The sequence below is a fragment of the Arctopsyche grandis genome, chromosome 3 (assembly GCF_051622035.1).
Source record: "Arctopsyche grandis isolate Sample6627 chromosome 3, ASM5162203v2, whole genome shotgun sequence".
Classification (NCBI taxonomy): Eukaryota; Metazoa; Arthropoda; class Insecta; order Trichoptera; family Hydropsychidae; genus Arctopsyche; species Arctopsyche grandis.
Genome location: NC_135357.1, coordinates 32996196 through 33008648, shown reverse-complemented (window position 1 = coordinate 33008648; position 12453 = coordinate 32996196). Strand labels below are relative to the sequence as shown.

The 12453-nt window shown below is 33.0% G+C and overlaps 1 protein-coding gene and 1 long non-coding RNA gene across 5 annotated transcripts; one reads left to right on the top strand and one right to left on the bottom strand.

The window, feature by feature from the left end:
- Positions 1–540: 540 nt before the first annotated feature.
- On the top strand, positions 541–4494 carry LOC143908950 (uncharacterized). 3 transcript variants are annotated; one of them, XR_013260312.1, is made up of 2 exons: positions 541–656; positions 3138–4494. It is a non-coding gene; the product is annotated as an uncharacterized LOC143908950 (long non-coding RNA). The 3 variants fall into 3 exon arrangements; XR_013260310.1 differs by having other exon boundaries at positions 586–2419; XR_013260311.1 differs by lacking the exon at positions 541–656 and adding an exon at positions 736–1814 and having other exon boundaries at positions 3138–4493.
- Positions 4495–7440: 2946 nt separating this feature from the next.
- On the bottom strand, positions 7441–9350 carry LOC143909648 (uncharacterized). Of its 2 annotated transcripts, XM_077427733.1 has the most exons (3): positions 9163–9337; positions 8743–9073; positions 7590–8574 (listed from the first exon to the last, which is right to left on the bottom strand). In XM_077427733.1, exons 1-3 carry the CDS (start codon positions 9283–9285, stop codon positions 7757–7759), a joined length of 1272 nt encoding a protein of 423 aa, XP_077283859.1. In that variant the 5' UTR covers positions 9286–9337; the 3' UTR covers positions 7590–7756. The 2 variants fall into 2 exon arrangements, with proteins under 2 accessions (XP_077283858.1, XP_077283859.1); XM_077427732.1 differs by having other exon boundaries at positions 7441–9073; positions 9163–9350.
- Positions 9351–12453: the final 3103 nt, after the last annotated feature.

Here is a 12453-nt window from a genome sequence, read left to right as displayed (position 1 = left end):
GATTATGCCATCGTAAGACTTGGCTATTGTTGTGAAATATGTATGAGATCATATATATAAAAAAAAATTATATATATTAATATAATTTTTTTATATGTGTATAATATTTTATAATAAAAATATAAAATAATTATTTTAAACTGATTTTATTATTATTTTAACCTTCCCTTACCGATGATAGAAACATAGTTGACATTTGCTCTAATTATGTGAATATCTCTGTAAATATACTAAATACAGAGTTGTATTCCCAGCAATACATTAATGTATTAGATAGAATTATTATAATATATATGCATTTGTGGCGGCTCGCTTATACGACATGGTCGAGTTTGGTTGCCTTCCTGCAAGTGGGAACCAACTCGGCTGGGTTCGGAGAGCCGCTACTCACTCTGCCTTTAGCTGTCATATAATAAACACGTGCATTAACATGCCAGTCGTCTCATTCGTTCATCCCCCATATATTTATCTGACGCAACAGAAAAAAATATTTTATCGAAGAATCGGGCATAATGCGTAAAATGCAAAGTGTGTTATTTCGTCGCTGTTGTCATCTCGCGCTCTGTACTCGGTGCGCGCGAGTTTATTGAGAATTTCTTTATTTCGTGAACAGCATGGATCATAAATTCATTTGTAATACGTGATTATTATTTACGGTAATAATTATTACATGTTATTTTTTTCATGTTGCTATGCTATATTGTATATTATATTTATATTTTCAAAGACTTCTAATTTTATAAAAAAAATGGCTGAAAGAAATTTGATGAACGGAGAGGAATATGATAGCAATCTCGATTTTGAAATAAATGATAATTTAACTGACACGCAAGATTTTATTTAACATTCGGAAGATACAGATTAAGGATTAGATGCCAGTAAAATGAAAACGAAGAAGAAGTGTATACATCGAATCATGGATTTCAATGGAATCATCGTCAAGACGTAGAGAGTGTAATATTGTCACCGAAAATTCAGGACTTATAAATGGTAGCACTACTGCAAATACTATTAGAGAAATGTTCTCTTTGTTTATAAATTCAAATTTGGTGAAAGAAATATGTGAACAAACGAATCGTCAGTTAGATTGTACATCCACGAATATGATCGAGCCGATATTGGCAGAATAAATATTTGCATTCATTGGAATAATGCTCGCGTCTGGCAGAAATAGAACAAGAAATGATTTGTGAACTAGTGACAGCGCCTTTTCCAGCCATTTTTCACGGCATCTATGTCTCGGGATAGGTAATATTCAGACAAATTCATTTTGACGACAAAGAAACCAGACAAGAAAGAATAAACGCGTCGTCTAATAAATAAGAACCTATCAGGACAATTTTTAATTAATTTGTAGTTGAATGTAAACGTAATTATTCTCCAAGTTCCAACATTTCTGTGGATGAACGTTTGGCTACCTATAGAGGCAATTGCCCATTCCGCGTGTATATAAAGTCGAAACTCGGTAGATATGGGATAAAAATGTGGGTATCGTCTGACTCTGCAACAGCATATGTATTGAATATACAGGTTTGTACAGGTATGGTAAATAATTGTCGAGAAATACATCAAGGGAATCGTGTAGTGATGGATTTAGTTCAACCGCAATATGGTACCAATAGAGGTGTAACAACGGACAACTTTTTTACTTCGGTGCCATTAGCTGATGTGCCAACAAATAAATAAAGCAGTTTTGCTATTGTCTACTCAATTTCATGACAGTGAAGTGAGTAGTCATGAAGAAAAGAAGCCGGAAATAATAATGTTTTATAATAAAACAAAAGGCGCAGTAGATACCGGGGATAAAATGACAAGTGAGTATTCTTGTGCAAGGTCAACAACAGTGACGTCATTTGGGGGGGAGGGCATGCCATGGCAGCTGCCATGCCTTAGTTTTGGAACAGTGTGAATTTAGAAAACAATAAGAATTTAAAGAATAATGAAATAATATGATTGTTATGATATGTTACTTTTGAGTAGCATAAACTAGGCCAGTCATAGAATCGCTGCACAAAAGCTATATAAAAAAAGGTTATATTTTGTTTTGTTAAATGGTATCCTTTGGGTAAAATTCTTAGAAATTGTTCGATCTGTGGAGCGAATTGTTAGAAAGGTCCACCTCATTTTTTTATTTACAACTGAAATGGTCGTTTGTTTATTGCTTCCCTTCGTAGAATTAGCGGAACGAAAAATACAACTGCAAGAAGATTTACTTGTAGTGAAAGTCAACGATGGTATTCCTACTCTTAATCTGCACGTGCATTTTTTTTCTTAAATTTCTTTCAATTTGCAAGTTCGTGAACAGTATTCGTATCAGTTCGTTTTGTGGCGTGAATGATACAGACCTGAAGAGAAAACGCTCGAGCAAATTGTACTGATCAATTTGTTCCCCATAAAATCACAGCTAATTTTATTTTCGGTAAGTAAACTTTATTTTAACTAAAAAATAATGATCGTCATTGTTATGTAAAAAAACATTATTGAAAACTAATTACCTGTATAATATCGTTTATCAAGAGTACTATTAATATTAATTTTATATTAAATATCTATAGCTCGATTTGCTGTTAATTGCAATGTTCTAAAGTGTTTGTCGGCCCTCAAACCTAAATCACCAAATTTTTTATGCTTGGACGCAGTTCATAAACTTTTAAGATTATATCCTATGTGTGGCATTGATTCCATAATTATACCCATGCAATTCTCCACCCTGAAATCGCTGATTGAAACATAAAAAAAAAAATTTACTTCAATTGATGACCTAAGGGCATACATAAACTGCGTACCTCATGGTTTTAGTGACATATTAAGAATAATTGATCTCGTTTTGACATTTTCTACTGACATCAGTAGAAAATGAACGATTTTTTAGTTGCATGAAGAGGGTGAAAACATACCTAAGAAATAGGTGTGGTGATGAGCGTCTGAGCGATTTACTGGTTATTGGGTGTCAACAAGAGGATACCAAAAATATCGATAGTGATAAAGTAATTGATAAGATCGCTAGCATAAAACAAAGACGTTATCCTTTAGTTAAATTGTCGTATTTTATTTAGTTTTGTATATTGTTGAATATTTGTTTATTATTGTATTGATTAATAAGAATTTAATGAACTTGTATTTGTTTATTATTATAGTGATGTAGGAATCTCGTCACCGCAATCGAAACATCTATTGCGACGGAGAATACATTACTCACGCTCAACCATTGACGTCATCTTGAGTCGAGAAAATTCCACCCCAACAAATCAAGCAGAACGACGCGAAGTCGAAGAACACCTGCATCCATTAAAGTGCACAAATAACAACTACATTGTAACCCATTGAACAAACATCCAGACTCACTGGAACGAAGGACGATAAAAACTAAATCGAGTGGAACGACGCCACATATTCGAGAATATTCCACCCCAAACAACGAAACCACATTCCTCGCATAACTTGCACACGTAAACACCACCTGCGGTTCTCAGAATCAATCGCCAGTAAAGTCACGTGGACCCCCAAAAACAATATAAAAGGAGATCCAACCCAGACAACTTGAGTCAACAGGCAGCAGCCACCACGACAGCAGTCGACATCCAGCATCTGACCAGCTACCACTTCACTAACCTACAATGTAAGAACGCTTGCAACTCAGCCGGATCCAGAGCAACGACACATTGCAGATCCAGCAGCCATCACGACACCAAGTCAACAGCCAATAGCCGCTTCGAGAAAACTTCCTCAAATATTCTAATACACTTGTACAATATTTAGGCAAACAATAAAACAACTTAAAACGGATACGGTCAACACTTCCTACCCCGCCTACAGTGATTTAAAATGAATTTTACTTACCAAAGAATACTTTTCGTACGGCCGGATACCTGCTGAAGTCGGTATGTGCCGACTAGGTATGAACAGACCTTTACTGGTTATTGGGTGTCAACAAGAGGATACCAAAAATATCGATATTGATAAAGTAATTGATAAGTTCGCTAGTATAAAACAAAGACGTTATCCTTTAGTTAAATAGTCGTATTTTATTTAGTTTTGTATAATGTTGAATATTTGTTTATTATTGTAGTGATTAATAAGAATTTAATGAACTTGTATTTGTTTATTATTATAGTGATTTATAATGAATTTTAAATATGTTTCTGATTGTTTTTTTATTCCGAGTTTATAATAGATTTTAGCAAAAAACTAAAATTAAAAAAAAAAATTTTCCACCTACATACATTAACTCTGATAACTTTAATTTCTATTTTTATTTTTAACTACAATATATATTTTGTTTTTGAATTTCTATTTTTGCTTTTTATTTGTATTATATGTTTACATCAATATGGTTTGCTATTTATATCAATGTTAACTTCCTGTTCAATGTACATATTATAAAAATATATGTGTATTATATGTTTCAGACTGTTTTCCGATTTTATAAATAATGTATTTTTTTTTGTATTGTGCTTTTTCCGATTTCTCTTTGGAATATATTTTTTTTCTATTAATAAGCATCTTTTTTTTTCATATTTTATAACGCAATAAGGTATATAAAAAGTATATTTTCCACTTTTATTTCGGCATAAAAACATTTTGTTTGAAAAAAATTTAAGTTTAACCATTTTTGGTCTGCCACACCTTAGAAAAATCTGAAATGACGTCCCTGGTCAACAAGAAGATGGCCTTTTAGAGTATTTATGGAGATGCTGGATATACATAGCTGCGCTAAATGCATATTTGCTATGGACGCAGAAATATCCAGAATGGAAGGCGAATAACAGAAGTCGACGAAACTTATTTATTAGAGAACTCAGTTTGGAATTATCTATGCCCAATATTGTAAGGAGAAAAAAAAGTACAGTAAAACTCCATAAACAACAACAGGATGCTATTGATATGGTTATATCGCAGTATAATCGACAATCACTAGAAGCACATTCCGCAAGAGGGCGTATCGGAGAGTACATCTACCATTTCTAGAGTGCAAACGAGAAACTGCAGATTCTGCCCTTATCCAATGATAAAAACATAGATAAAGTAAAAAAGAACTCGGCTATTGTGCCATATCTGTCAAAAACCTGTATGTATAACGCACAGAATTGAACAAAAAAATATTTCATGCTCTGATTGTTATGTAATGGACACAAATGTTTAATTTTATTTTTATTCGGTTTTCGTACATTTTTCATGTTTTTTACTTACATTTACATAAAATTTATATTTTTATCATGCATGTGAATTGTGTAATTGTCTACTTGTATTATGCTGCGTACGGACCAAACCAACGACGATTTTAGTCCAACGTTTTAACTTCGAAAATTCGAACTCGAGATTTTGACGGATTCGAACTCAGAATCGATTACTGATCACGTTTTCATGATCTAGAAAAAATGTGTGTGTCTGTGTACTTTGGGGATTTTTTCAACACCGCTAGTCGCAAACAAGTATCGGTTACTGAAACAACACCGAAACTTAGTATCGGTTACTGAAATTCTTATCGACACAACGTAAACTTTTTTCAAATTTTTAAGTTGACCGGAAATGGTACCTCCGCTTATAGGTGTCCTCTTTTTTTAAGTTTTTGAATTCTATTTTCTCCCAAACTACTAACTGAATCGAACTGAATTTTTTTTAAATATACAAGAAATAATAATTTTTATAATTTTATATTTTTTAAATATTTTTATCTGAACCGGAAGTAGTACTTTTACTCTAGAGAATCGAGGTTTTTTATGTTTTTCTCAAAAGCCTTTTGATTTATCGAACTGAAATTTCATATCGATCAGTTTAAGCTTAATACCAAGTTATGTATAAAATTTGCAGTTTACTCTTGTTTGATTTTTCTTCCATTATTTTTTTCGACCCCTTAAACATGTGTGGTCTTCACGAAAAAATTCAAGTATAATTTTTGTATCAATGTGATTAAAATAAAAAAAATCACTAAATTTAATAAACCGGAAGTGGGTTTTTTCCCTTCCGGAAGCTTCCGGGAGGAAGGTCAAAAATGTTGTCGCCTGGATACTGTCCACACCCCTGAACGTATTAAGCTGAAAATTTATGTTTGTATTTTTTATGTACTAACTTAGATTTGGTAACGTTTTTGTCAGAATTCGTAAACCGGAAGTAGTATTTTTTTTTAAAACAATATTTCATTATTTTATTTTGACCTTTTAAATTATTTTAAGCGTCTTAATATTTATTGTGTATAATAAAGATAATGATTTTAAGTAAAAATAAAAAATAAAATCACCAAATTTAATGAACCGGAAGTGGGATTTTCTCCTCTTAGAAAAGTCAAAAATGTTGTCGCCTGGATACCGTCCACACCCCCGAACGTATTAAGGTGAAAAATTATATTTGTATTCTCTATGTACTAACTTAGATTTGGTAACGTTTTGGTCAGAATTCGTAAACCGGAAGTAGTATTTTTTTTTAAAACGATATTTCATTGTTTTATTTTGACCTTTTACATTATTTTTATCCTCTTGATATTTAATGTGTATAATAATTATACTGATTTTAAATAAAAAAAAAACAAAATCCGACAACCGGAAGTAGAACTTTTGTCTTGTGCAAGTTTCCATATATTTGCGCTCAATTTGTATCGCTATCATAGTTATTAGTTCAATATCGAATTTTGTTTTGTAACCTTCTTATATTCCTCAAATACATAGATAAATTCATGGGTTGGTCACACCCGAATTTTTTTATTTACGTTTACTTCTCAAATTTTTTTCAATTCAATTTATGTATTTGTGTTTTAAAATTATTATTGTAAAAATAAATACTTTAAAAGTACATATGTACATATTTTATGAAAAAAATTAAATATACTTTTGCGCAGAGGCTTTGGAACATTGTATTTTTTTATGGCGTGAGTCGTCGGAGTGGGGGGGTCAGAGTGCGTCATGAGTAGTCACCGGACCCAGAAGGTGCCGCGTATTGTTCAAAGGTTGTAAATGCATTGTTTAAGGTTTGACAAACCTTTTTTACATAGGATTTACAACAATGGAACAGTGGATAGCACTGTGACTATCCTACCTGTAGTCATCAGTCGGAGGCGGAATACGCGCTGTTCTAGAGGCGTTGTGCGCGCGTCTTCGTTTTCATGGTTTTTAGCAGTAAATTACCAATATTGATACGGACTATTACTATAGTCATAAATAGAAGGAAAAATGGTTAAACATTCATATTTATCCGACTTTAAAATCACGAATTTCTAGAACGACGAATTCGACATCACCGCTGCAAGGGGATAATTTCTTAGCACCGTAAGGGAAAGGTTAAGAATGTTTATTTACATATAAGCTGTGTGTTTCGTTCACATTTTGTAAATCTATCGCGTTGCGGACAGATTTAAGAAACATTTAAGTACATACATACATATGTATGTTTTCATTGCATATACTTACTTATGTACTGAATAGCCGATTTGTAATAAAACAATAATTCAGATGTTCAATGAAAATGTTTGTATTGAAAGAATGAATATTTGGTTTGCCGACCCCTGGCTTAGGATGATGAAGTATGTTTGCCAAAATTATCTCAATTTCATCCAATAAATAAAAATTATAACATTTAAAATAAATAAAACAAGTAAGCAAACTAATAGATCTGTGTATTTAATTTTTAATTATAATTTCTCTTAAAATTATTTAAATAAACTGCAATGAGAAGAAATTTCATGAGAAGGGGGCACCAGAAACACCATGGCACGCATGCAGCCAAAATGTTAAAATTTTAACAGTATTTATATAATGACAATTTTTTACAAACCTCCTTTTTTCCTATTTATCCCAGCATGCAATTTTTTATGTTTCTTGAGGTCAGATTTATCAGAAAATGATTTTAAACAAATTTCACACTTGTAAGGCTTTTCCCCCGTGTGAGATCTCAAATGTAACACAATATTATTTTTACGAACATATGATTGTAAACAAATGTCACATTTGTATAGTTTTAATCCAGAATGCGTTTTTTTATGTGCCTGGAGGTAATATTTGTGAGCAAATGACTCTAAACAAATGTCACATTTGTGTGGTTTTATCCCAGTATGCAATTTTTTATGTCTGTCGAGACTAGATTTTAGAGTAAATGGTTTTAGACAAATTTCACATTTGTGTTGTTTTATCCCAGCATGCACTTTTTTATGATTGTCGAGGTATAATTTGAGAGCAAATGATTTTAAACAAATGTCACATTTGTGTGGTTTTATCCCAGCATGAAAGTTTTTATGTTGCTTGAGGTTGGATTTTTTAGAAAATGATTTTAAACAAATGCCACATTTGTGTGGTTTTATCCCAGCATGCAATTTTAAATGTTGCTTGAGGGTAGATTTATCAGTAAATGATTTTAAACAAATTTCACACTTGTAAGGCTTTTCCCCCGTGTGAAATCTCAAATGTGACACAAGTCCATTTTTACTAACATATGATTTTAAACAAATGTCACATTTGTGTGGTTTTATCTCAGCATGCAATTGTTTATGTTTCTTGAGGTAAGATTTTTCATAAAATGATTTTAAGCAAATTTCACACTTGTAAAGCTTTTCCCCCGTGTGAATTCTTAAATGTGTGACAAGTGTACCTTTTCGAAGAAATGATTTTAAACAAATGTCACATTTGTGTGGTTTTATCCCAGTATGCAATTTTTTATGTTTCTTGAGGTCAGATTTATTAGAAAATGATTTTAAACAAATTTCACACTTGTAAGGCTTTTCCCCCGTGTGAGTTCTTAAATGTCTGACAAGTGTACTTTTTTGAAGAAATGATTTTAAACAAATATCACATTTGAACAGGTTTTCTCCTGTATGTGATCTTTTGTTTAACACAAGTTCGGATTTATTGGGAAATGGCTTTAAACAAATTTCACTATTCTTTCGGTGAATTGTTGGTAGTGAAGGCTCATCGTCCCATATTAAATCTTCCAATAAAACTTCTTCAGTCTTGATCTTCAAGCAATCATCTAACCTCAGTTGAGACTTTTCGTTGCTTCGAAAACAAGCCTTTCGAAAGCTGATCAATAATTCCAGATTGGTTTTACACGAAAGACACACCGCGTCTGGAAACCCATCGTTTCTTTTAACCTGCAGATGAAAAAAGTAGGATCGAGCGGTGAGAAGAGTTAACCACAATAATTATAACCTGAATATTATAACCTATAAGCAGCACCGACCTGAATTTGACAGCAGGTCCGAATGCGTTGCTCCAGACGCTCTGGATGAGGATCTGGTGTGGAGCTGAAGATGGAGACGGAAGATTCGGCCGGAGCTGGTCCAAGACAAAGCCTGCACTCCATCGTCTCTGCACTCCATCAACTCTGACAGCAACGACTCGCCTACGCCTTGCAAATTTTTTTGGTCTAAATTTGGTACTATTTATACCAGAAAAATGGGTAAACGGACTACTGGTCAAATGTGAACCGGTCACACGTTATCACCCGTCACACTAAAACTGTTCACATACTAAAACTGGTCACGAAGAAACTGGTCACACGCTAAAACTGGTCACGAGAAAACTGGTCACACGTTAAAATCGGTCACGAGAAAACTGGTCACACCTAAAATCGGTCACGAGAAAACCGGTCACACCCAAAAATTAAAAATTGGTCACACAAAAAAATTATTTGCAAATACTTTTTATTTACGAAATTTTTATGATTATCGACTAGACATATGTTCGAGCCAAAAGCCGTCGTGGCCGTGGCCGTTGGTTGTGGTCTTCGCGAGGAGTTCGCGGGCATCTCATCTGAGTCAGCTCATCTTACGCTCGCATCCGAGAAGCTTGGCAATAGCTTTTGCGCTCATTTCACTTTGACAGATCGAATGTCAAATCACAGTTTAATCTTAATTCACCGCGGCGCTAAATGTACCGTCGTTTCTCAGCTTCGGATGAATTCTTTCTTCTGGAATAGTCAAATGGGCCGATGATTCATTCTGCATGTTTGTACAAAAGCGATGATTATGCCATCGTAAGACTTGGCTATTGTTGTGAAATATGTATGAGATCATATATATTAAAAAAATTATATATATATATATATATATATATATATATATATATATATATATATATATATATATATATATATATATATATATATATATATATATATTTATATATATATATATATATATATATATATATATATATTGTAATGAACGGTATTACGCGCGTCTTTATGCAGAGGGCGTGATATATCGTTATTCTTCCAAAGAGTCAAGTTAGGTGGAAACGTGGACTAACCTTGGGATATTTATATAAATGTATATAGTCGGGAGGTTCCTGACTGCAAGTCGTGTGCGTTGATAACAGCTTCTCCGGAAGCTGGCTCTCTGCGGTCTGGTCACAGCAGCGGGAGGGGGAGGCAGGAGACAAACTCCGTACTGCCTCGTGTGGACACAAGATGGCGATCTCTGGGCGTCTCTGACGACGCTCGGCGGAGATGCTGGAGGGAGGTCCGTCCCGTTCGGAGGCTGGCGATGGAGAGGGAGTGATGCTACACTCGACCTCGTGGCGGTTCTTCAGCAAGATGGCGGTGGATCTCTCGGCCCCGTCTCCCCCTGGAGACGTGCACAGGAGAGATCTTTCTTCGACGGGAGTTCGCGTGGAATAGGCCGCGCGCCACCTGCGTGCGCCTATATAGATTTTCCCTGGGTGGCCACTCGAAATAAAGGGCGAGTGTTGACCTATGGGACGATGGGAAAACGTCGCGTTACAATATATATATATATATATATATATATATATATATATATATATATATATATATATATATATATATATATATATATATATATATATATATATATATATATATATATATATATATATATATATATATATATATATATATATATATATATATATATATATATATATATATATATATATATATATATATATATATATATATATATATATATATATATATAGGAAGTCCACTGGGTAGTAGAGAGGATTGCAGGAGAGAGAGAGACAAGTAAAAGCGATCTCAATTCAATCTTATATGTTTATTTAGAACAATAGGTAATCGATGCGCGTACGCAACCGGCGCGTCAAGGCGCGACGCCTACTACTGTCGCTACCGCACACGGTTCAGGGGTACCAACCTTAACATTAATACATATGTGTACCAAATGTTCGGCATGAGCCACATCATTATACATAATTGTAATCATTTTTATATTAATATCCTACATGTTTCTGTCGGTAATCGAACTATTCGTCACATTGGGGTGGTCACAAAGACAATTTTTGCCATGAAAATCGCGAAAACACAATATTTGGCACTCAAGTTCTCGTTATTATGATAGTTATCGTTAGTATGATGGACTTTTCGGCTGCAAGATGTTCCGTTATAGAGATTTTAGTGACTTTGTGACGAGTAATTTGTGACCAGTAATCACCGAACCGTTTCTATCATCGGTAAGGGAAGGTTAAAATAATAATAAAATCAGTTTAAAATAATTATTTTATATTTTTATTATAAAATATTATACACATATAAAAAAATATAAATATATATATATATATATATATATATATATATATATATATATATATATATATATATATATATATATATACAGTGGCGGACTGGGACTGAAATTAGTACATGCCAGGAGTCAAAGGGGGCCCCCAGGGTTAAAAAAAATTTTTCCTCCCCCCCCCCCCATATATAAAAAAAAAAATCTTTTTTTTTTATCACGCTAAAAATCTAGGGTAAAAAATAAATCAAATTTTCAAAAATGCACGAATCAAAAATAAAAATTGCAATTATATTTTGCAATTTTTATTTTTATTTTTATTAATTAGAATATACACATACTACACGTCTTACTGGCAATTAACAGAAATACAAAATGTTTTAGAAATACAAATAGAAATACAAATACAATTATTTTTTTAACTGATGCTAATTGTAAATGCCTCTAAATGTAATTTTATATTCCCCATGGGTTTTACCAAACTTTTAAAAAAAAGGGAATATACCAAAATGTATTATGGATGATCCTACTATGATGCTATCAGTTTATTTTTAAATGGCCAACATTTGCATCGATTTACCTGCTTACACAATAAGGGTGTCTCGATACCTGGAAAACATCATGTAATACATTTTTTTACGCAGCGAACAATCAACAATTAACTATAATTATTATTTAATTGTCATGTCTATAGAAAAATTTATGTTATGAATAGATGATCTTGCAATTGACAATAATACCCATGTCAAAATAACAATTTTAGCAAGTTTCATATTTATGCACCGGAAGACAAAAATGATTAGTAAAAATACGTTTTAGCAAAAGTGGACTTTTCGCTACCTTTTCGAAATAAAGGAAAAACCACAATTTCGTTTTTTACGAGATATGATAGGTAAAGTACATTTAGTCTTACTTCAACTTTCGTTGGAGACATTCATCCATTATCTGATCAAATTTCATCCGATCTGTTTTTTTAT